Raw genomic sequence first — 25,099 nt, 5'->3', positions numbered from 1 at the left:
CCCCGGAGGTACAGGAGATGCGAGCAGGGATCGGGGTCCTGCTCTCTAAGGCAGGACCTGGGCAAGAGGGTGCCTGGCATCTGCAGGAAGGTCCTGGCTTGACGGGCACAGCTGGAGGAAGGAAGGCGGCTGCACAACCCCCCTCCACCCTCGAGAGGCAGAGCCTGGTGATAACCCCATGGTGCCATCCTGTGCAAGGGGATTGCCCAGCAGCAGGCGAGGGGGTCCAGAAAGGAGAAGCTTGTAGGAGCTGCTAATTTTCAGGCAGTACAAACAGCATCTCCTGTGTCCTGCAGCTCACTTTGCAAATTGCTGTCAGCCCACGTCTGCCCAAACGCTGCAGAGAAGAAGCCAAACTTGGGCAAGTGGAGCAACCCTGTGCATCCTGCTCCAGCACAGCTTGGGGTCTGTGGGGCTGGGCACGAAGGGGTAACGACCACGCACCGCTCCTGCCTCTGATAGCGCCTGTACGACCCACACCCTGCGAAGCACCTCTCTTGCTCTGAGAGTGGCAGCAACACTTTCTCCAGTACAAACACAACTCTGGAGCTTTCCGAGAAAGGAGGAGCCCAAGACAAAGATGAGATGATTCTGCCTCCAGCAAACAGAGCGTGGAAAGACTGAGGGCACCGTGGTGATAGCATTACAGAGATCCTCCACTAAAGCTGCAAATGGTGGAAAAATTAAATGCAAAATCAAAATCAATCAATCAATCAATGAGGTTGGAAGAGAGCTCTGGGATCATTGAGTCCAACCATTGCCCTGACACCACCATGTCAACTAGACCATGACACTAAGTGCCATGTCCAGTCTTTTCTTAAAGAAATCCAGAGATGGTGACTCCACCACCTCCTGTTACCTTCCTAGAGCAACTCTGATATTTATTAATGCATCCTCATCAGATGACCTTTAACAGGATAATGCAAAGAAGGTCATTGTAATGATTATTTTGTCTACAATATAAATAATTATGCATTCTACTAACAGCTCCGGCTATAATTAGGTTTGCCAACTGCATTACATTACACATGCCTGACTTCAGCTCCTGAAGACCTTGCCAAATTTCAGAAAACTTCAGCTCCAACGGTCACGGCCAGCTCTGCCTCCTGCCAACAGGAGAGCACAGCAGCGTCAGAGCTCGTCACAAAAACCAGGGGAGCTTTGCACTGGAGCTGGTGGCTCTGGGTGGGATCTGCTCCAGAACAGCCCAGCAGTGCCCACCGCGGGGACACAGGGCAGAGACCACGATCCGAGAGCCCATTAACGCGAGAGCCGTGGTGAAGGCCAGACCCTTTGGAGGCAACTAGCACTAGGACAAGAGGACACAGCCTCAAGCTTCGCCAGGGGAGGTTCAGGTTGGACATTAGGAAGCATTTCTTCTCAGGAAGGTCATTAGCCATTGGAAGGGGCTGCCCAGGGAGGTGGTGGAGTCACCATCTCTGGAGGGGTTTAAGAAAAGCCTGGACATGGCACTTAGTGCCCTGGTCTAGTTGCCATGGTGGTGTCAGGGCAACGGTTGGACTCGATGACCCCAGAGGGCTCTTCCAACCTCATTGATTCTGTGATCTTCAGCCACCAAAAGAAATAAATCCTGCTGTGACTTAGGAGCAATCCAGCACGACAGCAGCCCCAGTGTCTTCAGTACCAGCACTTATAGCTACAGCTTCACTCTCTATTGCAAGAAGCAATTAATTCTTTTTTAACTTTGAGGCCCCATCATGGCTGTATAATTAACCCTCCTCTCAGATGGAAGATTGCAATTCGGTAGGATTTGCAAGGTTAAACACACACACGCCCCCTCTCCTCGAGGAGGTTCAAACAGGGAACTGCTCCAAAGCAGGACCAGTCAACAGCAACAGAAAGAGACTTTGACCTTTCACTGCTCTCCAGTTACTCTGTTATGCTCCAAAAAGTGTGAAATGTCAGGCCCCCCACCCCCGGGTTAGCTGCTCAACACACACACAAGGCACCATCCCGTAAAGCGCTTAAGCACATACTTAACTTCAAACAGAAGAGTTTTATTTAAGTAGTATTACTCAGGTGCTTAAAACTAAGCATCCATATATACCATAAGCACTTTACAGGATGTTTTTCTCCTTGATTCCCAAGGAACTATGAAGTACCACAACACACACAGATCCAGGACCAAAGTCAGAATTTTTTTTTCCTTTTAATATATGTTTTTCCCCTGGGCTCCACGACCAGCATACCAGGCCAGAGCAGCCCGGGGGATGACAGCCAGCAGCCCAGAGCTCAGCCCAGGCTGGGACTGCAGCATCTCCCCTCCGCAGCCACCGCTGCCACCTCGCTGAACGCATCCCTTCCCTCTCCAGCTCAGCCAAAACCACGTGGCCCACTGTAACGACGAACACACTGCAAGGTTTAGACAAACGCAGTAAATTAAACCCATTCTTTCTGCACGATTTCATTGGGTGGTGGCGTTTGTGAAAGGAACGAGTTACCAGCCTGCTGCACCGCCTGAAACAATGCCCAGCCACAATCGCTGCAGCCCAGCTGCTCCCAGCGTCTCACGTCAGCTCTGGATTCACGCCGGGGTTATTAGCAGCGACAGAGCAGAGGGAAACGCGAGCTTTGCATCACTCCAAACTGAAGCCCCCGTCCTCGGCTCGCTCCCGAAGCACACAGGACACTGCTGTTCGCTGAAGCAGTTTTCCATCTCCCGACTCAAAGCTCCTGAAGGATTACATTGCTGTGAGAAGCCTGCCTGCCAGTGCAGAAGGAGCCAAGTGTGCCCTGCGTGCACCCCCCAGCCGATGGCTGTCCAGGGCTACAACCCAGAGGGTCTCACAGAGGCTTTGATAAACGGCAAAAAAATCCAGCTACAAAAGGGCCAGTTTTGCTCCCTGCTTTAAGTCCCAAGCACCTGCATTCTTCTCTTTGTTTTCAGAAATAATGTATTATTCTGTATATAATAAGTAATTAACACCGAGTGGGCAGCTTTTATCTGTCTGCTCGACGAGTTGCAGTGGCAATCCTCACCCAGCAACAGAGAATTTGATCAAGGGCCTTTACGTGTGCCCTGGTATCAAAAGGCACCTCTTAAAATGGGACAATTTAGATTTAATTTAGACCTTTCCCTTCTCGGGCAGAGGCTGCTCACAGTAACCCACAGGGGTTAGGGGGAGACACGCGTGGGACCGACCTGCCGGGCAGGGGCCAAGGGGCTGCGCTCGGGACCGGGCGGCCCGAGGGCTCCTCGCTGCTCCTGGCTCCCCCCAGCTTGGACAGGGCTGGTGGGGGAGGAAAAGAAAAGCATTGCATCCACCTTGGGCCAAGCAGGCGAAGCATCTCCCTGGTACCTGCTGCCTCTCCTGTCGGCCGCAAGCTGCCGTCCAGATGATGCGCAAGGCCGGGAGCGTGGCGCGGGGCGGGCAGGCTGCCCACAGCTCCGGCGGTGGCAGCTGGCTCGCGGCCCTCCCTGCTCTCCCACTGCCAAACCTCATTTTCCTTGGGCAAGGTTAAGTGGCTTCAGCATCTCCATCTCCCTCTGCCCTGAGCGCCTTCGCCGGTGCCTTCCTGCCTGTTTTGCAATTACAGAATCACAGAATCATCTTGACTAATTGTCTGATGGGAAGTGGAAATGAAACGGGGCTTATAAAACTGTGCACAAACCCAAGTCTGAAAGCGTTTGTTTTCGGGGCTGCTCCTGCAGCACCCCAGCACCACATTGGCAGCACACGGGAGCAGGACCCGGGATGCTGCAGCACCAACCTGGGTGAGCTGGAGGACACCTACCAGGGCAGCTCAGCCCTGGGAACACACAAAAGCTTCGTTATCAGCTCGTTACAATTAACACTCTGCCAGGCAGCCTCTCCGGAGGTGGGGGAGCGCTGCCAAGCTGGAGGCACCTCGCTGCGCAGCCGGGGCTGGGGGGCTGCGGGCGCACGTGCCCCGAGAAATCCAACACCAGTGGCTCGGGGTCAAAGCAGGGATGTGCACAGGCAGGTCCCTCGGTCAGCACACGCCGGGCATCAGGATAAAGTCACCGCTTCGCTAGGGCCAGAGCGGTGACCAGGCCCAAGGGCAGTTCTGGGGACGTGGGGGGTGTCGGGTACCATCCCACCACCAAACCCCCCCAGCAGCACCTGCCTGAGGAGCACAGGCAGCCCCTGCCCATGGCTGGACCCAAAGGGGCTGACCCCCCAGCTCTGCCCCTCCCCTGCGAGCCTCACCCCCTCCCCAAAAGCCCCCATTTATCACAGCCCCATCCCAGGCAGGGCGACCGACAAGGCGTGTTCAGCCTCCCCCTCCTGCCGCCTGTTGCACTGCCTGCTCCCACCGGCGCTATTTTTAAGGGCGAGAGTTGTGGTGCACTGTCGTTTCCCCAAGCCGGTCTCTTTTCTCCTCGCAGTTCCCCAAATTAGCCAGTTTCCACGGTAAAACACAAAAACCGCCAGACAGACCTGGCGGAGCCACGCCGAGGAGCCTAAGCCAGCTCTGCTCCGCCACTCGCCCCCAAAGCCCGGGGACTCACCAGGGAATTAAGTCCTGGTGAAAATAAGGATGGGCACTTAGTCAGCGGGCATTGGGGTCACACCTCAACTGGGATTTCCCAGTAGCTCTGTCGCCCTCGGTTTCACTGCCCGGTCAGTTCTGTGTTTAGGAGAGAGTCGGAGCAAACGCAGCGACACTGACCGTGCACATCACAACCACACATGAAATGTGCCTGTGGGTTTTTTTTTCCTCAAGGAGATCAAACATATATATTGATTTAATTAAACCTGCGAGATGATACGAAACAGATTTGAAAAACTGTGCCTGCTTTTGGCGAGAAGGCCCAGGGTGAGGCGCAGGGATGCTGTGGGCCAGCGGCCGAGAGCCCCGACCCCGGGGAACGCCGAACCACAGACCGACACCGAAATAACGACCTGGGGCAGTGATGCCTTTGGAAAAAGGGATGAGCTGAGGAGGAACAAGGACAGGCACATTCCCTGAGGCTACCTACAGTTACACAAAAGGAATTGATCAAGACATTGAACCAAGCCCAGCCAGAGGACAGTTGTCTTCAGCTCAGGACACACTGGCCAGTTGTCTTCCACAGGAAGATTACAACAGCTTTTTAGCACGTCGTGCTTCATGCACATTAATTAACCCCAAACCTAAAACCTCAGTTCAGGTGGCAGAGCCTCAAACATCATTTTACTACTGGGGAAACTGAGGTTGCAACTCGAGGGACAAAAGGGAGAGGGGGCAAGGCTGCAGACTCAGCCCCAAACGGCGTCACCTCTGTGTTCCTGTACGTTCTCCCTGCTCTGCTGAGAGCCCGTTACTGGACGATTTGAAAGCGTTTGAAGTGTCTCAAAATTATAAGAGAGCCCACACAGCTACGAGTAATGATGAATTAGAGATGCCCGTGAAATAACGGCACAGAAGTGCCACCAGCCAGGCTGGAGGGACACCACCCCAAACCGCCGTGAAACACCCGCAGAACCCCGTGCTGCGCCGTCGCTCGAGGCGCCGGAGCAGGTACTTACATCCGAGGCAGGGCCCTTGTCAGCACCGGGGCAGGAGAAGGTAACGAACTCATGGCACCGCTTGTGCACGACGAAGCAGCAAACTGCAAAGAGAAGACAGAGCGTCAGGGGCACGTTGAGGGATCAGCACCGCGTGAGCCCAGAGCTTAAAAACCCCACAAGCTCTTATGTCTGATTTATGAGAGGAGACATCCAGGACTCTGAGCAGGTTTCGTTCAGTAAATATGTGGCAGATTTTTAAACCTTATTGAATATCGTCAACTGGATGAGGCATTTCAGTGAACTAAGCAGAGGCAAAATGTTGAGTGAACGTCAAAGGAGGGCTGGGAGCCCTTCTGTTCGCTTTGAGCTCACTGTCACTCGCTCTGAGGTCACCGCCGTGTATAGAAAGAGGGAGAATCTGGCATTTGCGGGTATCTGAGCTGAAAAGTGCATGTGCCCAAAAATGGAAGATGGTCCCGATGGGAACAGGTGGGCAATTTTCCTCCCACAGCTCCACTTCGCTTCAGCAACACCCCAGCCTCCATTTGCCAGACCAGAAGACACGTACGTCCTCCTCTCCTCACACGTGTCAATGACAGTCACCCTTCTGGGAACAGCGCAGGAAAATTAATCCCAACACGCCATTACCCAGACTTTCAAGCATAAGTATCCAGAGCTAAATCCACATCCCTTAAACCACCAAACCCTTATAGCACATGCTAATCTGAAGCTGCCAGCGGTATTTTTGCAGCCTGTGCAGTCAAAGCAGCGTACTTAAAGGCTATTTTTTTCCCTAAATGCCAAATAAGCCCCTTACTTTCAGCAACAGACCTTAAAAGGCCACTCGGCACTGCAGGTACCTTCAACTGATGGCCCAGGTCCTTCTCCGAGGGTCTCAGCCCACCTCACCCTGCAGCTGGAGGTGGCACAACTGCTTTGGGGAGCCAGGGTGCCCCAGAACGGAGGCACCACCTCGCACCCCACGTCACCTCCTCCTGGGTGCCAGCCCCCCAGGTCCAACCATGCTCTGCACCGCATCCGTGCCATGCCCCATCACCGCATCCGTGCCATGCCCCATCACCGCATCCGTGCCATGCCCCATCACCGCATCCGTGCCATGCCCCATCACCGCATCCGTGCCATGCCCCATCCTCACACCATGCCCCATCCCGAGGGACGGGACCCAGCCCCGAGGCACCACCGTGCACAGAGGGAGCCCACGCAGGAACGGAGCCCAGGGAACAAGTGCTGGTTCTGTGAACAAAGCCAAGCTGTGCAAAGGCTGCCTTCGTCTGGGGAAACCCAGGCACCAAACCCTGCTCTGTCTCAGGGGTCTCTGATGTGCCACATCCCTTTCCCGAGAGCCACAGTTACACTAAACAAAAGAGCACCTGGAAGATGAGGTGCAGTCTAGCGGCGCTCAGAGAAACGGGGCACGTAAAACAAACTGAGCGGTGCAAAAATCAAGCAGGTTTCAAGCGCATCAGTGTAGGACTCTTCCTAAGCAACAAGGAAAAGGAAGGTGACATTTGCAGTTAAGCTCACAATCCCCTTATTGTGCCCTGCCACTTCCAGCTTTAAACTCATTTTCCTTTCCACATTTTTCATTGTGAAAATAAACCAAACCCAGAAGGTTTGAGAGGCACAACAGCTGCCAAGAGCCCTCTCCTCCCAGGACCTCTCACTCGCTTTGCCGAGTTTAACAAACAAACACTTTCTTGAAAACAATTTTTCACCGTTTGTCATTTGTACACAGAGGCTGAAGCAGCTGGGAAGCAGGAAGGAAGAAATTAGAACTCTGTTAGCAAAGATTTGTCCTGAGGTGTGTGTACAAAACCCACCGGCTGCGGCGAGAAGGTCCCAGCGGAGCCGGAACGATTCCAGCTCAAGAGAAGGAATAAGATTGCTGCTAGGCCGGACTGCCTCATGCCATTCCTCCAGGCCACACAGAAAAAGGCTGTTGGATGCAAACTTGACTCTGAAGAGTAGGTAAAGAAAAACAGGTCCTTTGGTGCTTCCCCAGCTCCTAAGCAGCTTCTGCACTTTGGGGACAACGATATTTGTTCCTGCTTGGGGAAAATAACCTGCCTGCCTTTGACAGAAGCTGGAGAAGGAGAAAAGCAGGAGCTGTCTGTGCGGGGTGCTCAAGGTACGATGGGGATTTAAAAAGCTCATTGCTGTCCCTTGTAATAGCAGCTTCACCACCTTGGCTATTTCTGTGTGCTCCCTGCTCCACTGCGCGCCCCTCCCTGGGCACGGCAAGGGCAGGCTGTCGCTTTGGCTTTGCTTTATGGAGAGTCGGAAATCTGACCTTTCTATTTTTGCTCTCTCAGAAAGCTGCAGTGCTTCAGTTTCAAACAATCACAGAATCAACCAGGTTGGAAGAGCCCTCAGAGATCATCGAGTCCGACCATTGCCCTGACACCACCATGGCAACTAGACCAGGGCACTAAGTGCCATGTCCAGGCTTTTCTTAAACCCCTCCAGAGATGGTGACTCCACCACCTCCCTGGGCAGCCCCTTCCAATGGCTAATGACCCTTGCTGAGAAGAAATGCTTCCTCATGTCCAACCTGACCCTCCCCTGGCCAAGCTTGAGGCTGTGTCCTCTTGTCCTGTCGCTGGTTGCCCGGGAGAAGAGGCCGACTCCCACTCCGCTACAACCTCCCTTCAGGTAGTTGTAGACTGCACTCAGGTCACCTCTGAGCCTCCTCCAGAAGAACACAACGCTCCTGGATCCCCTCCGCACCAGGCAGACAGGACCGGGGCCCTGCTCCATCACCAGGGACGCACTGCGGTGTGGGCAGGAGATGCAGCACGTCAGCAGAGCTGGGGGTGTCAAACGCATTTGATTTAAAAGATAAATAAAAAAATCAAAGTCTTAAGTTCTGCTGCGCGTGAGGAGAATCCACAGTGGCTTTCTACGCTCTGCTCGCGACACGTTTGCCAGGCAGGAGTTAGGTGATGAGGAGGAACAAAGAGGGAATCTGAAGCAGTGAGGGAAGGGAGAGCAGAGAGCCAAGAGGCTGATCCTCACAGACAGCGGGAGGATGACGGGAGCCAGCGAAGCGCACGGGTGTGCGCACACCAACCCGGGCTCCCCACAGACACCGAAAGCAGAACACATTCACTTTACATTTTCACTTGCATAAGCAGAAGTGGTGAAATGCCCGTTTCTAGTGGCGAGAGAGACTAGAAAGCCAATGTCTGAGAAGCTCAAAACCATCCCAGCCTCTCCCCCATATCCTTTTAAGGTTTCACTGAAGAGTTTAATTATTAAAGGTGGCATTAAATATATACACATGGGTAACACCTCCTGCCCTTTGAGCAGGGACCTAAAGAACGCACTAGAAACGCAGTATTTTCTCTTCAATTGGCAAAATAATTGCCATGTGTTCAAAACATTCATATCACAGTTCGATTAAGCAAATGATACCCGAGTCACTGCCAGTCATCTCGTGGCAAATGAATATTCAGCAGAATAGCAGGTTCTCCAGCAATCAGAGCTAATACAGATTGTAAGGACAATCTGTTGGAAGCTGCTGAAGCGTAACACTTCCCTGTGCCCCCAAAGCAGAGGAGAGGCTCTGCCGTGCCGCTCCGGGTTCCCCCACGCTTCAGCACCGTGAGCCCGTGTCTTTGTCAGTCTAGAAACTACAGTACAAGGAGCAGCCTTCCCAGGTTGCTAATTAGACAGCTAATTTGTAAATCTTATTATATGGATAATAAAGTTATCAGATCCCACTGGTGAGCTACAATCGTCCCGAGTCATTTATATACAACAAAAATGAAACATTAACCTTTACCATTTGTTACTGCATAACGCAAGGATGTTTTACTGGCCCTAAATTCTCCTTTAGGGCTGTCTCCATCACAGGCATCTGGGGAGACATCTCCGTCCTGGGGTAAATGAAGGATACAAAACCCTACGAAAGCCAAGAGCAGAGCCCTGGGCTCGGTGACTCTCCACACCAGACTTGCCCGAACACACATTTTTCATAGCGGCCCCAGCACCGTTTCTCAGATCCGGGGAGAACTGCACAGGGCAAGATCACACACCTCCACTCCCTGTGATCCTGCTGCAGCTTTGGGAAGAAAAATCTCCTCCAAGGTTGGGTTTTCAGAGCTAAGAAACCACAATAGCTACAGGGTATTTTCAAACCCTAGGAACTAGCCTGATTTTGAAGGATGAAAAGAGAAAAAACACTAAGTGCGGGTCAAAAATCCTCGATTCTGCTGCGAGAAGCTGGGTAGAAGTCCCCTAACTGCTGAGGACTTTTGTCATCATGACCAGTGACCCAGTTCAAGAAAGATAAGGAATTAGTGGAGAGAGTCCAGCGAAGGGCTACGGAGATGGTCAGAGGGCTGGAGCATCTCTGCTGTGAGGAGAGGCTGAGGGAGCTGGGGCTGTTCAGCTGGAGAAGAGCAGACTGAGGGGGATCTTATCAACACTTACAAATACCTTAGGGGGGGTGTCAGGGGGATGGGGCCAGCCCTGGCCGTGCTGGCTTCCCCCGCCGACGAGCAACGTGGGTATCGCTGCCGCTGCCCTGCCAGGTCTGCTCACAGCGAGCCAGGCTCCTGTCTGCTGCGCATCGCCTGCACACGCACCTTGCTTCTCCCTCAGCATATTTTCTTCTGTTTACAAAATGTAAACAAATGCAAAAGAGTTTCCCCCCACCATATGCACCACAGCTCACCTCACACGCTCCGCCTCATTCAGACGCTCTCCCAAAAGCAGACAGCTGGGCAGTTTGCCCAAAGATACAACAATGCTGAAAGATTTGCTCTTAGAATACAAAATCCTTCCCAGTCCAGTGGCTTCTGCCCAGGAAAAGCCCTTTATCAAAGCTTTAAGCTCCTTATACTGGCATTCAGGCTACCCGGAGAGCCAGCCCAACGTGAGCACGGGTGTTCCCAGGAAGATGAAAGCCAGGAATAACCTCAGGGTCAGCGTTTTATTTGCAAACAACTCCAAATGCCTGAGACTGCTGACTTGTCTGGACAGCAGCACAGCAGCAGCAGACCCAAGTGCTGGAGCTGAGTCTCTGCCCATGCTGTTACTGCCAGACGCAGCAGCCAGTCCTGCTCAGAGCGGGTCTTTTGGGGTATGGACACCTGCCCAGGGAGGTGGTGGAGTCACCATCCCTGGAGGTGTTTAAGAAAAGCCTGGACATGGCACTTAGTGCCATGGTCTAGTTGACATGGTTGTGTCAGGGCAATGGTTGGACTCGATGATCCCAGAGGGCTCTTCCAACCTGATTGACTATGTGATTCTGTGATTTTGGGGCCCCATTTCTCCAGCATGCTATGACCTTGCTCTGGATCAGATTTTTGGGCTGCTGGAGGCACACTCTAGAGGGAAAAACTGCCTTGTGCCATGCCCTGGCCACGCTGCAGGGATTCACCCCGTGCAAGGAGCTGGACGCCTGCGAAGGGTCACAGATGCTAGAGGGCAAGCTCTGGCGCTGTGCCCCGCGAAGCACCACATCTCCACACAGCCCAGAAAAGCCAGAGAGCCCCAAAGCTGCCTCCAAGCCACCGCAACCCCGACACAAGCTCTTGGCCCCAGCACCAGCCCACAGCTGAGGGCTTAAGAACACCAGGAGAGCACAAACCTGCTCCGTCCCCAGCAAGCAGAGCAAGGCTGGCTGGGGGTGATAAATCATCCCTGAGCCCCGCACGCTGTCGGCTCGGAGCCTGCCACACGAGATCCGATTAGCCTCGTCCCCCACACGAAACGTCGTTAGCCGGCAGGAAGGTATCCAGCCCCCCTCAAAACCCAGACGCTGTGACAAATGCCTTCCTGCGGGAACGGACCCTGCCTAGCAACTCCTCGCTGCGTAAAGCAGCACTGCCTTTTATTTCATCTCCGTTTGCTGCTCTAATTTCGTTGCATGAACTCCTTGTCCTGATGTTCTGAAGAAGGGGCTAATCAATTTTCCCCGAGTCCTCCATGCAATGAATAATGCAGGGAAGTCACCTCGAATGCTTCCCCCAGTACATCTCTTCCCAGAACGCACCCTCGCGCTGCAGGGAAGCCCTTTGCCCACCTCTGCTGGGCAAGGGAGAGGTCTGGAGGCACCAGGAACCATCTCAGAAACGGTACGTCAAATAATGCAAACAGATGGGGAGTTAACAGAGCCAGGAGAAGGATCAAGCAAGATTCATCTGAAAAATCAAACCCAAGGAGGAGTTCAAGCCTCCCCAGAGAGCTCATGGTTTAGCAGATGGTTCCAATATCATGAAGCTTAAAGATTATTTCGAGAGTATCTTGGTGCGTAGCTGCTCCCTTACAACCTGTGGAAATTCTCCTTTGGATAACGTTTCCACTTCCTAAATAACACGAGCCTCAGGAAACAGCTTGGAATTTGGATTATCAAAACTGGAGAAAACAAAATAACCAAAAAAAAAAGATTTTTTTTAAAGGAGCTTTGTGTTGCTCCACCTACGCTGGGCAAACCCGTGGCGTCAGATGCATTAGCCCGGCTCTGCCCCGACGATGTACTGAAATGCACCACAGTCAGCACTTGCCCACAATTTTCCACGCCCACGTTAAAAAATCAAACTCGCTCCATCAAACAAAGTCAGTGAAGCATGGTAATCATAAACTAAGGGGAGAGAAGGTTTCCAGGAGGGGAAGTCCTGAATTTCTGACAGTGCTTTACAGCTTTCAGTCACTTACAGCACATAGGGAGAAGCTGAGCTAAAATTTGTGCTCTTTGGATTTAATCCCCAGTTTTGGTTAAAAGCTTTCCGGAGCTCTCACAACACAACAGATGTACAGAACCACAGAATCACAGAACCAATGAGGTTGGAAGAGCCCTCTGGGATCATCAAGTCCAACCATTGCCCTGACACCACCATGGCAACTAGACCAGGGCACTAAGTGCCATGGCCAGGCTTTTCTTAAACCCCTCCAGAGATGGGGACTCCATCACCTCCCTGGGCAGCCCCTTCCAATGGCTAATGACCCTTGCTGAGAAGAAATGCTTCCTAATGTCCAACCTGAACCTCCCCTGGCCAAGCTTGAGGCTGTGTCCTCTTGTCCTAGTGCTGGTTGCCTGGCAGAAGAGGCCGACTCCCACCCCGCTACACCCTCCCTTCAGGTAGTTGTAGACTGCACTAAGGTCACCTCTGAGCCTCCTCTTCTCCAGGCTAAACACCCCCAGCTCCCTCAGCCATTCCTCGTAGGTCAGACCCTCCAGACCCTTCACCAGCTTGGTCACCCTCCTCTGGGCTCGCTCCAACACCTCAACATCTTTCTTGAAGTGCGGGGCCCAGAACTGGACACAGTATCTCCTGACCCGCACAGCCGTGACCTGGGCCGGGACGAGCAGGAAGGGTATCGGAGGGGACAGGGGCAGAGGGAGAGGGGAAGATGCTCCTGGTTCAGGCAAAAGATGAAGAGGGGTGCAGCAGACAAGGAGCGTGGAAGGCATTTAGGCTCCTCGACTGCCCACAAACCCAGTACCAGGTCTGAGCTTTTTGCTCACGTCTCCCGTTCACCCCACAGGGAGGGTTCCCAGCTCTCCAAGAAAACCGAGACCCCGCTCTGCTCGCATGCTCTTTGGGAGGGCAAGAGGGGTAACGCTGGCTTTCGAACAAGGCTGCGTCTGAAGAGGTCCAGGACGCTGCAGGAAGGGCCCGTCTCCCCGAGCCCTGTCTCCAAGCCTGCGATGCGCCCGGCCGGCAGCGCACCCACCCCAGGGCTGGCAGCTCTTGCCAGAGACACAGAGAGATTAATTTTACATTAGAGAGCCTCGTCCCGGCTCACAGAAAAACGGCTCAGGCTTTAAATACTTCATCAGCACCTCTCCCGTACCGAGCTGTAACAGAGATTCGCTTTCAGACTGAATAATTTAGCCCCGCGCACGCTCCCGGCCGGTGCGAGGCACGAGCTGTGCCGGCAGCAGCTCGGGGAGCCCCACCGAGCCCCCCAGCCCCGGCTGCACGGCCAGAGCCGGCTCAGGGAGGAGGCACATCTCAGCTCACATTGGGCTCCGGCGCAGGCAGGACTCACCACAGCCTCCAAAGCCGGGCAAGAGCCGGGGCTGTGTTAGCCCGGCTTTCCCCCATCCCTGATTCCTCCCCAAACTGTGAGCTGGAGGACTCCCCAGGAACATTCCTGTGTTACTGCTGCCCCGGGGACAGCACTGAGGTGCCGAGGGGTTTCATGGGCAGGATCCAGGCTGCTCCTCGCCCAACCGCAGGCGAGGTATTTTGGAAGGCTCCTGCAGATGCCATCATCTCCTCCTCCCCTCTCTCCTCCTGCAGGTCACGGATGACTGACCCTTCCAGCTTGTGCTGTCTCCACGGTCTGGTGCTCGTCCACATTTCCACAGCATCTCCCACCCACGGCTCAGCATGGCAGCACCCACCCAATTTCCAAGACCAGGCTGGCTCGGACGCAGCCACCCAGCCCTTCCCCGCCTCCAGCAGACGAGCCTGGTGCCCGTGCCCCTCGCCACCCCACCGCAACGTGGGCAGGATGCCCCGGAGAGCTCTCGACACATCCAGGCAGCAGCGTAACTGTCCCCATCCCTCCCACCTACCCTGTGCTCGCTGCGTGGCTATCGTTTATCTGTGCCCTTTCCTTGTAAGCCAGTTATGACTTATCTGCTCTTTGAGCTCCTCCAGCTTCTCACACTCAAGGGTCAGATGAACTCAACACAGGTTTTGCCCCGACCCTCAGTGGTGGCACCCACCCACAGTCCTCGTGAGGGAGAGGACGGGGTGGGCGAAGCAGGAGATTGGAGCACGCTCAGCTGCCCACTGTCCCCCCTCCGCAGCTCTGACCCCCAGCAAGGTCCCTGGAGAGTCGCAGCAGCACTGATCACTCCCCAGGGAATTACGCGTGTCCCTGGAGCAGCCGACTTCCACGTGCTCCAGCTCCAGCCCCTGGAACACGCTTGCGGTTCAGATCCCCCCAACACACACCCGTAAAGCAGAAGCCTGTCGCTCCATTCAGCGCAAGCGATGCTCCTGGGCACTCAGTTCCCTGTCTCATTGAGGGACTTAAGAAAATACAAAGAATACAAAAATCGAAAGAAAAGACGGCCTGGCAGAACCGTAGGAGGAAGCCTTGCTGCTCCCTTCGCACCTGGGGGGCAGAGACACCCCATAGAAGATGTAGGGTCAGATACATCCGTGCTGCGGCAGAGCTGCCCCATCCTCCCCAGCCCAGTGACCCCAGCCCAGAGACCATCACCGGGCTCATCGATGCTGAGCTGCAGCAGCAGCAGCGTCCAGGTGCTGGAGCTGGGGGGTACAACTGGCATTTGTGGCTTCTTGGGGTTAAGACCTCGTCAACAAAGACTAAGCGAATGCAGTGCCCGCAGCGTCCAACACGCAGGAGGAGCCCACGGCAGCGGCGCTGAAGAGGAGGGGGAGGAAGGCTACTCTGCTAAGAGACACCTTTAACATTCCTTCTTTTTTTTTTAAGGGGTTAAATATTTTGAGCCCAGCCATGCACTTTTGGAAGGGTTTGAGTACGTATGAACAAAACATTCAAAAAAAGCCTGCAGCTTTTACATGAAATACCAGTAATGAATTGACAACATCCTCTGCATGACAATGGGTGTATTGAAGGCAGGGGGATGAGGAACATCAATCATCCACGGCAATAGAATAGGTGTGGGCAGGGAAGGGGACTACGACAGCTTTAGAGCTCGGATCGGGGAAAGATCCTCGTTTCTCCCACTGCACGTGCCAGAGAAACACCTAAAGCCACATCCAGGCTGCAAGGGGAGGGGGGCTACCCGGGCAGGGGGTAATATTTCAAGTTGGAACTTGTTTCTTTCCATGTTAACGTCCCCTCTAACCTGTTTCTTAAAAGCCCAGGTCATGAGCCTTGGGATATCGCACACAGACAAGTTCATCACGGCCTCAGGCGGTGAGAAGGACAGCGCTGGGCTGGAGCGGGACGGCCCCAGCTCCTGGACCACAGAGCCATCCTGTAACGGCCGAGGCAAGCGGGGACGCTGGGGACCGCAGGCATCGGGGGCAGAGCACCCCGGTGCTGGCCGAGGCCGGGCAGATGAAGGGCTGATGGACAGGCAGCACCGAGGGAACCGCTGCAGCCCCTCTGAGCCTGGTCCCTCTGCAAGGAGATGGGGTCTGGGTCCCCGGGGACATCCCTGGGGACACCCCGGTGCCTGCGGCCAGGCTGCTTGCACACCCCCCCCCAACAGCGTCAGGACCCGTCCCAGCCCCGCAACGACACCTTCAGCATCTCCACCAGCGAGAGACGAAAAATAAGTACTCTGTGATTAACTAAAGCCCCCAAGGACCAGATTAAAGAGTCCTGGCAATTAGTTCTGGGTGTCTTACGCAGGCGCTGGAGGCTGCGGCAGCTGTGGAGGATGCACACCGAGAGCCCACTCACACAACCCACCGCTCGCTCCTCGGGCTCACCACTGCGATGTGTTAAATTACAGATGGGCTCAATTAAAAGGGCAGAGATGGAAAGCAGGCTCAGGAAGGAAAAAAAAACACCCCGCACATGACAAGAAAGAGAAGATCATTAAAAACTTGGCAGCCTACTTTAACTCTGGTGACCTGGTAATTTAATATTGTAATTGAAACTCTGGGTCAGCCTCTGGAGAGGAGGCAGAAATATGGGAAGGATCCCTGCAGGATCAGCGCTGCCCAGAGAACAAGTCGGGCAGTGAGAAGAGGGCAGTGCCAGGGGCAGAGAACCCCCCATCATCCCAGTTATTATACTGGCATCTCAGAGCCCTAGAAGATGGCTGCTAGCTTGCCTTGAAGACGCGTTTCTTTCTGTAACAGCGTATTAATCCCATTTGAGGAAGATAAAAACCCAGTCCCCAAAGCGCTAATAATATAACTCAGTTACAGCTGAATTTTGTCACTTATCTCCAAGACAGAGAGAGGAACTTCACTCCCATTTTCTTCCTCACATCCCTCCTCCCCCCCTTAAATTTTAATATTCTGAACCTTGTCTTATTGCCAAAATCAGATTATTAAGTCGCAATGCTCAGATAACACTACCGTCACCTCTGAATAAGCCCAGAGGTTTCGGGGACACCAGGCTGGGATCTTTCGGACTGCGGAGAGGATCAGGAGACCCCCCCAGCTGCCAGAGGGAGACGGGGGCCGGTCTCTGCAAGTTCCCCTCGTGAACCCCAGCGGGACCTGCGGGGGCAGCTGCTGCTCCAACCCCACGAAGGCACCAGGATCTGCACCGACCTGTTCCAGGAATGTCATGGGTTTATTCGCTCGGTGTCACACGAGCCTCGTTGGGTCACCAGAAGCCACAGGCGAGCAACCGCAGAGATGGCTCCAGCGTGGGAACAGGGACACCTCGCTAAGGCGAGCGGGTTAAGGAGCCTTATCTACCAACAGCAAGCGTTAAACCAGCTCCCTGCACAGCCCACGGACTCTGCACACACTGAGAGCACCTCGGGGCGAGGGGACCGGGTGCCAGCCCCGAGCCCATGACGAAGTTTCAGCAGCTGACCCGTAACCACCCTCTGCCACTGCTGCCCCCACCGCACCGCCTGCCCCGAGGCACCCCGGGGTCTGGGGGTGCAGGTGTGCTCCAGACAGGCTCTGGCTTCCCCCTGAAACCCACAGATGGGAGTCAGAGAAGAGAGAGAATTTCCCTGTGCTTGTAGAGCCTCCGGCCAAGAGCTTCGTAATTCTGATATCCAAATTAAGTTTCCATGGCACTGGAGATTCAGAGAGACTGAGCTGCTTTTTGTTCCTGAAGACTACAGCAAGAGGAATTTGTGCTGAGCAGACACTGCGAGATAAAGCACTCACTTCCTTCGGATGGTCTATTTACGGCACAGAGCTCAGCCCGTACACGGGCGAGAAGTTTCTCAAGCACCCTTGGCCAGAGGCGTCATTTCTTCTTCCCCAGTTACCCTCCAGGAGCACTCGTGAGCGCTTGTGATACCTCCAGAACCTCGTAACCAGGCGAGTCAAGGGCTGGAGCTCAAAACTGGCCCCACAAACATGATGAATTTAAGGTCTTTGAGCAAGACAACACCAAGAGCAGACCATGAACACGGAGCTCCTGCACTGCAACGTCTGGCAGGCGTTTATGTCCTGCTAAAAGGAGGGCAGGGTCTGTAACGTTCCCCTCTGCCCCCGGGTATTTCTAAAAAACGGGCTTTAAATAAATCAGACTGATGCAAATTTGGGAAGATTTGTAAAGTCAATCTATTCAGAACAATAGAATGGTGCAGGTGCTTCTTTCTCGCCTTATTTAAGAGCTCATTTTCTATGTATTAATGACACACACTGACCAGCACCCCACGCTCGCTGCCCAGCCCTGCAGCTCTGTGGTGAGGCACCGCGGGATGCCGGGGCTCACGCTGAAGCTGCTGCACGGTCCCTTTGCTTTTCAGGAAGTGCAGGGGAAAAAAAAGATCATGAATACAACAGCAAGATTTTTTTTTTGGCTGATATGAGGAGTAACGACCTCCCTGCTGCTGCCTCTGGCTTATTTGGAGCACGCTGCACCTCGGGAGTTTCGGTCTCTGCACACAAAGTGTTGTTTGAAGGGTTTCCCAAACACCCAGCAAGGGTAACAGATCAACTGAAGGGTCAGCCAGGGTCCTCCTAAGGTGAGGTTTCCCACACAGGAATTATTAAGCGTTGCAATCGTGTCGTGTAATCACGCCACAGTCCTGGGTTTCCTACAGCAAAACGCTGCCGGTTTCTCTGCTCTGGTTCCCCACCGCCAGCAAAGCCCTTCCCCAGATAACCCAGCGCCCACCAGCACCAGCCCCTGGTGAGGGCAGCAGCCCCCGGCACGGGTTTGCCTCGACAGCACCGTCAGACACCGGCACAAGCAGCTCCGGACACTCACACACCTCCCACACACACGACCTATCAAAGGGTTGTCGGGAGCGTTCAAGACAATTTTAAGATACTTCCTGGTTTCTCACAGAATCAATGAGGTTGGAAGAGCCCTCTGGGATCATCAAGTCCAACCATTGCCCTGACACCACCATGGCAACTAGACCAGGGCACTAAGGGCCATGTCCAGGCTTTTCTTAAACCCCTCCAGAGATGGTGACTCCACCACCTCCCTGGGCAGCCCCTTCCAATGGCTAATGACCCTTGCTGAGAAGAAATGCTTCCTAGTGTCCAACCTGACCCTCCCCTGGCCAAGCTTGAGGCTGTGTCCTCTTGTCCTGTCGCTGGTTGCCTGGGAGAAGAGGCCGACTCCCACTGCGCTACAACCTCCCTTCAGGTAGTTGTAGACCATCCCAGCCCCTTGCTGAGTCACAACCTCTCCCCATTGCTCCTCCCTCTCCCTTCTCCCCACAGCACTTCGAGCCCCATTTCACGTTGTGAAATGAAGAAACTCCCACAGGGTTTGTCCTGGGACAGCCGATTTCCTCCGAGCGCCACTGACATCAAACCCTTTCCTCCCACCAGCAGGCCAAAGGAAAGCTGGTGAGGAGGGCAGGCAAAAAAAAAACACCACAAAAAATCCCCTAATAATTTGGAAAACTTCCAATCAAGGAGAAAAGCCAGTTATCAAATGCAGGCCTGTTCACACAAGAGCACGCAGTGGCGCCGGGTCAAGGGCAGAGCAAAGTCCAAGAGATGCTCACAGGGGCAACAGGGAGGCTGAGCTCCCAGGGGAACCCACCGGGGCCGGGCAGCCCCCAGGCAAGTCTCACCCCAAAGAGCAGGGGATTTGCCCAGCTCTGGCATAAACTGGGCACAGACGGAGCTGGGCAGAGAGCTGCAAGACCCCAGTTTTGCTTCAGCAACCACCTCACCCCCTGTGTTGCCAGAGCCCCCCAAAGTGCATCCCCTGCGCAGGGACTGGCACTGGGGACCGGAGCACCCCAGCAGTGATGGCTGGAGCATCCCCCACCCACCCTCCGCCTTATCACAAGCCTGCTCAGCCCCACACTCCACGGGGGAGTTTTGGGAGGTCTCGCAGGCTTCCTGCTCCGCGTGCTGATAAAAAATCCAGCCGCTTCCTATGCGGAACAGCTTTAGCAAACGGGGGGCGAGAGCACAGCAGCTCCAGCCGCAGGCAGCGAAACCCCCAGCACTGACCCTCGCCAGACAAGCGCTACCCCCCTCCAGCCCCCGCAGCCGCGCTGCTGCGGGAGAGGGTGCAGATCACACTGGGGTTTGTTGGTTTTCTTCCCGTGAAAACAGGCCATTATCTCACGACAGTTTGGAGCGCTCTGTGTTATTACACAGCAACACGACTGCCTTTAAGACATTCAAAGGGCTGCAGCTGGCAGGATCGCTGCTGTACTTGGCACTCCTCGTGCTATACGCATAGGATATTAAAATAACATTTCTAACATGTAGATTCACGGTGTGTGGTTGCTCCTCTCTCCCAGCCAGAGTCGTTTAGGACAGGATTGTTATTGCTGCTGCACGGCGCAGCGCGGGCTGGAGGCGTCGCCTTGCCCCGGGACAGAGCCGGGCACTGGCTGTCCCTGCCCCAGGCTCCCGAGGGAAGGTCCGGGATCCAGCACCGGGCAGGATGCACCCCAAACCCGGGATGGCCGGGGAGAGCCGACGGCGCAGAGCGGCACCCAGCAAGGTTGGCAGAGAAAGCGTGACTGGGACACGACCTGCAGCATCACCTTAGGGGAAGCATCCTAAAACACACTGCAGGAAGAAATCAGACGTGCTTAGCTGGGGTTTTTTTGTTCGGGTTTTCTTTGTTTGTTTTGGGTTTTTTGTTTGTTTTGGGTTTTTTCTGTTTGTTTTGGTTTTGTTGTTATTTTTTTAAAAGCAATTACCGTTCAGGTGAATTTCGCTTTAGCTCTCTTGGCCCCTACGCTCAGCTTCTGCTTCACTAACAAAACCTCATCAAGCCATGAATTAAATTTGCTCTTCTCGGGCAACGGTCCTGCACAATTACATGCCACTGTGCGCAATTAAAACATTACCTCGGCTGCCAGCTTGCAGAGGGGGAGAAGAGAGAAAGAGAAGAGTGGGTTTATTTACACGGAGCTCTGCAAAGAGCTTTCTTGGCTCGCTTTCCCCCTCCACGTCCCTGCTGACCCACAGGACTTTATTAATGTTTACGATATGGCCTAGTTTTTAATGCGACTCTGTCCCGGGGGAAGAATCCATTTGCATTTTTAATGAAATCTGGATGAGCACTTTAGCCTACCCCAGCACACCGGCCTCCACAGCCCTCCCAGCCCCTCCAAGCAGGGGCCGTGGCTCGTCCTCTGGCAGCCCAGGTGTTTTCCCGAGCATCCCCTCGCTGTCACCTCACGCAGTGTCTGTGCCACTGCAGCTGGCACAGTGTCCACACCCCCCCAGCATGACAAACACGGGCCATCACCGGCGAGCCCAAAGGCAGCTTCACATCCAGTTTATTTTAATGAAGCGATGAAGGGAAAAAAGCCACATATAAGACACTAAATGGAACGATAAAAATCTTTAAGCTCGCCTGAAATTTCTCCCAGCTGTTCTGGAGTACTTCATGGAAAAGAAATAGTGCAAATTTCAGAAATACTGAGCTGAGTTTTGCTTGAGCATCCCCAGCAAGTCTCTCCAGTTCACACCAGCCTCTTCTCCCATTTTCCCTTTGCTACGCAGGGTAAAAAGAGAGAAACCTCTGCTGAGCTGTAAGAAGTTGTCTGTGGAGCTGGGGGAGACTGAACAGAAGCTTCTAGTAACTCCCTGGAAGCTGCAGTCCCAGCTCCCCCGGCACGCAGCAGCCCCCAGCCTGCGTGCCCGCCTTCGCCAGCCTCGCAGACACCCACCGGCTCCTCCACCGTGCTCAGCTGGCATCTCCACGGCTGCACGCCGAGATCTGCCGTGCCGTCCTTCGGTTGGATTGTTGGAATAAACCCCTGACCTTCAGCAGAAGAGATGCTCACCCTTTACCTGTGACATGCTATAGGGCCAGGGCAGGAAAAGGGGCTGCAGCAGCTGGATCTAAAATCCCACCCCACCTCCAGGCAATATTCCCTGGAGTCATCTGAAGCTTCCTCTTCTCCTTGCAGGAGGGTACGGTGCAGCATCACTGCAGCATCACCCCCACCAAGCCACCTCTGACATCCTGCGTCACCTCGCAGCACCTGCAGAGCCCAGGGAGAGTCACAGAAGTGTCCCCAAAGCTGCTCTATGCAGCAGCCTCCTGCACAGCCCTGCAGGAAGGACAACACTCCTGCGAGCTTAAAGGCCGCCCAGAACTGCTGGTGCCCAACGAGGAGGCAGATACACAAAGCCCCGTCCCCAGTCAGGCGTGGAGCTGGTGGGCAGAGCCCCACCGCGGGCTGGGTAAGGGGAGGGAGCTGCTGCACGTGGCCGCGCAGCGAGGGATGCTCCCGCAGCCGAGGGACGCTGCCCCACCACGCCGCCTTCGAAGCTCCCTGCAAAGCCACCCAAACCCTACTGCAAACCAACCTGTTTGGAGAGTTTGGGGTGAGCAAACCCCTCAAAGAGGTGCCTTTCCAACCAGCTCTCATTCTAAGACCTGCCTTCCAGTCTCCCCCTCGCACCTGCACCACGCTGCCGTGCTCGACCACCCCACGGGTCCTCACCAGCCCACCCTGGGCACCGACAGCCACAGCGGGGCCGGGCTCAGCACCGGCTGCTCCCGGGGCAGCCCCAGCCCGGCCCTGTCAGCTGCATCTCACATTCAGCCTCATCCGAGATTGGCAGCTGCCTGGGGGCGGCTTTCCATTTCTGAATGCACGGCACCCGCTCCTCAGCACATGATATAGTAATAAATATTTGGAAAGGTTTGTTATTTTTATATAAACACTAACAACATCTTGCAGAGGCTCGGTTAAAGATCCTGCTCCTCGCTGCGAAGCTCTCCGGGAGCCCCCAGCGCTGCTCCCACCCCAAGAGCGAGCCGCTGCCCCAGCCTGGGGCCACCCTCGCCGCAAGCCCCAGCACCCAGAGCAGGAGCTGCGAGCGATGCCGGACGCAGGACTCGCTCATCCCAAGCTGCAGAGGCTCCTGGCTCTTCGCTCTGCATCTCCCAGCTGTAAACTTCCCTCTCTGGAGCCCCCCTGGAGTTGTGCCGGAGCACGCAGGAGCACACACCTCCATCAGCCCTCCCCTTGTCACAGGAGCCCTGTAACGTGGGGAACCTCAGGCTCACCTCACCCTGGCTGCTCCCATCTCCACGGGGCAGCCTGTCAGATTTGTGAAAGACCCCAGAGACCCCCCACCACAGTAAACACGGGCCCTCCACAACCCCGCGTATCACATCAGCTATTTATCTCACGATTTATGGCGACTGGAGCCACGGAGGAGGAAGCAGGTTCAGCCTGGGACAGCAAACTCATTTGCCAGCCGCCCCCAGGGACACACTTCTCTGCCCTTCAGACGCCGGGAACACGAAACGCACGCCCACAAAAAGGCGTTTCCCAAAAAAATTCATCTGTTTTACACCCTGCCAGGATTCTAATTCGCTGCAAATGTGGTTCTCAAATAGAGCAGATTGAGATGGTTGAATCCCCCTTTTTAGTGCAGGTTTTTCTGTGTTGTATCAGTGCAGCTCCACGATCTTCCTCCCCTTCCATCACCCCCAGGGCACTGCTGCTCGGCCACGGCCCAACACCACACTTGCCTGCCTGCGTCAGCCCTATTCCAGCTGTGGTGCCATTAATAATAATTACATTATAATTCTATTTTATTATACTATTATTTCGGATGGCAAAGGCTGAACCCAGCATATTCATATCGCTAACAGAATTACCCCTGCTCCTGCAGCCCCGCGCCCACCACGCTCCCCAGCACACATTTAACCACCCGCTGACCCCCCAGTAGACAGGCTGCACCTTTACAGAGCTACAGGCTGACACAACCACCCAGTAGCACCCAAAAGTAAAAAGGAGGCAACCGAAACAAGGCTTCGATGCTGCCTGAGCCTTTTCTCCCCTGAGGTAGGTGCTCACACGCCCGCAGCCCCCGCTCCCCGCCAGACCCCCCCTGCTGCATCCCGCTGCTGTCCCAGTTCGCACCCGGGATGTACTGTGAGAACATCACCGTGCAGGGACTGTCATTTCAGAGCAGCTCTTTGCTGTAAAGTTATAACTCAATAAAAACGCTTTTTGCTACTGCTCTCCTCAGCGCTGCGAGTCCCCAGACCAGCCACAGCAAGTGGCGAAGCCCCCCCGAGAGTGGCAGGACCCGGGGCAGCGCTCCGGGGCTGTGGTCCAACACGTGCGTGTGATTTTGTCACCACCTAAACAAGCCACTACCACTAACGGGGGGCTTCGGAAAGCGAGAGGGGGGAAGCCAGCTCCCAGGAGCAGAACAAAACAACTCATGGGCTCTGAAGGTTAACCCCCCTTGCAGTATTATTGCTCTAAGTGACAGTGCCCACTCACGTGAGCGAGTTCAAGAGGAGGCCAGATTATTGTTGGTTGGGCTGATGTAACTGAGGAACAGTTCCTCTGAAGTTGCTTGCTCCATTATGAGACCAGGATTTGGCCTACATAAAATCCCATTACTCCTTGAGCAGGCTGCTGAAGTCCCTCTAGCGAGAAAGGAACATTCTGGACAATATTGGGTCTGACCTCCGAGGAATGGCTGAGGGAGCTGGGGGTGTTTAGCCTGGAGAAGAGGAGGCTCAGAGGTGACCTTAGTGCAGTCTACACCTACCTGAAGGGAGGTTGTAGCGCACTGGGAGTCGGCCTCTTCTCCCAGGCAACCAGCGCTAGGACAAGAGGACACAGCCTCAAGCTTGGCCAGGGGAGGGTCAGGTTGGACATTAGGAAGCATTTCTTCTCAGCAAGGGTCATTAGCCATTGGAAGGGGCTGCCCAGGGAGGTGGTGGAGTCACCATCTCTGGAGGGGTTTAAGACAAGGCTGGAGATGGCACTTAGTGCCATGGTCTAGTTGCCATGGTGGTGTCAGGGCAATGGTTGGACTCGATGAACCCAGAGGGCTCTTCCAACCTCATTGATTCTGTGATATTTGTTAAAAACCCCAAAGGAACAGCTAGAGTTTTGGTCTTCACCTCCATCCTGCAAATTACACGGCTTGCTGAAGCCCTCCCCTTCTGTACCTGCCACGGGCACACCTCACAAAGGCAGCACTGCCAGCTCTTGCTGTTTTAAAGAAAAATATCCCAAATATCCATTGGTGCAATATTGGAAGCCAAAATACTCTCTATGGCAACCTGAAAGGTCTTAATTATCCATGCAGGTGGCCTAGCGAGCAGCCCCGAGGCTCACGGAGCTTGTAAACTTTGCTTTTGATAGCAGGTATGAGGGGAAAAAAATAAACCTCATTCAATCCCTTGAGAGTTCAGGCAGCTCTTTCATTAGCAAAAGATATTCTTGAACTCTGCACAACCTGAAAGACCATTATGTCGGCAGCTTCACATGCACCCGAGCGTCTCCACTAGCAGGGGGGAGGAGGAGAAGGCATGAAAGAGGGTTTCCAGCCCAAGAACGCCCGTTCCCGTGGCAACGGCAGCGTGTGTGTGATGGGTACGGTGCGTGCAGAGCCCCGCTGACACCGTCACCCCGAGGGGCTGGGCAGCCCCCCTGGCACTGCACCCCAGGGCTGGGGGGGTCGGGGGTCTGCGGGAGCCTCCGAGAAAACGCAGAGCCCGGCCCTGCAGCAACGTCAGTGCACAACCCAGCGAGATTTTAATGGCTCGGAATAAACAGAGGGGCCGGTGGC

The 25,099-nt window shown here is 54.6% G+C and overlaps 1 protein-coding gene across 2 annotated transcripts in view; it reads right to left on the bottom strand.

Annotated features, from left to right (window-relative positions):
* Positions 1-25,099, bottom strand: part of PRKCB (protein kinase C beta) — a 100,433-nt gene that overhangs the window by 51,178 nt on the left and 24,156 nt on the right. For both annotated transcript variants that reach the window (XM_068422153.1, XM_068422152.1), the window contains exon 3: positions 5,496-5,578. In XM_068422153.1, the coding sequence (XP_068278254.1) occupies positions 5,496-5,578 (83 nt within the window). The remainder of the gene's footprint in view (positions 1-5,495; positions 5,579-25,099) is intronic.

The sequence above is a fragment of the Nyctibius grandis genome, chromosome Z (genome assembly GCF_013368605.1).
Source record: "Nyctibius grandis isolate bNycGra1 chromosome Z, bNycGra1.pri, whole genome shotgun sequence".
Lineage (NCBI taxonomy): Eukaryota > Metazoa > Chordata > Aves > Nyctibiiformes > Nyctibiidae > Nyctibius > Nyctibius grandis.
Note: the sequence above shows the minus strand (reverse complement) of the source record. Positions and strands in the feature narration are given on the sequence as shown.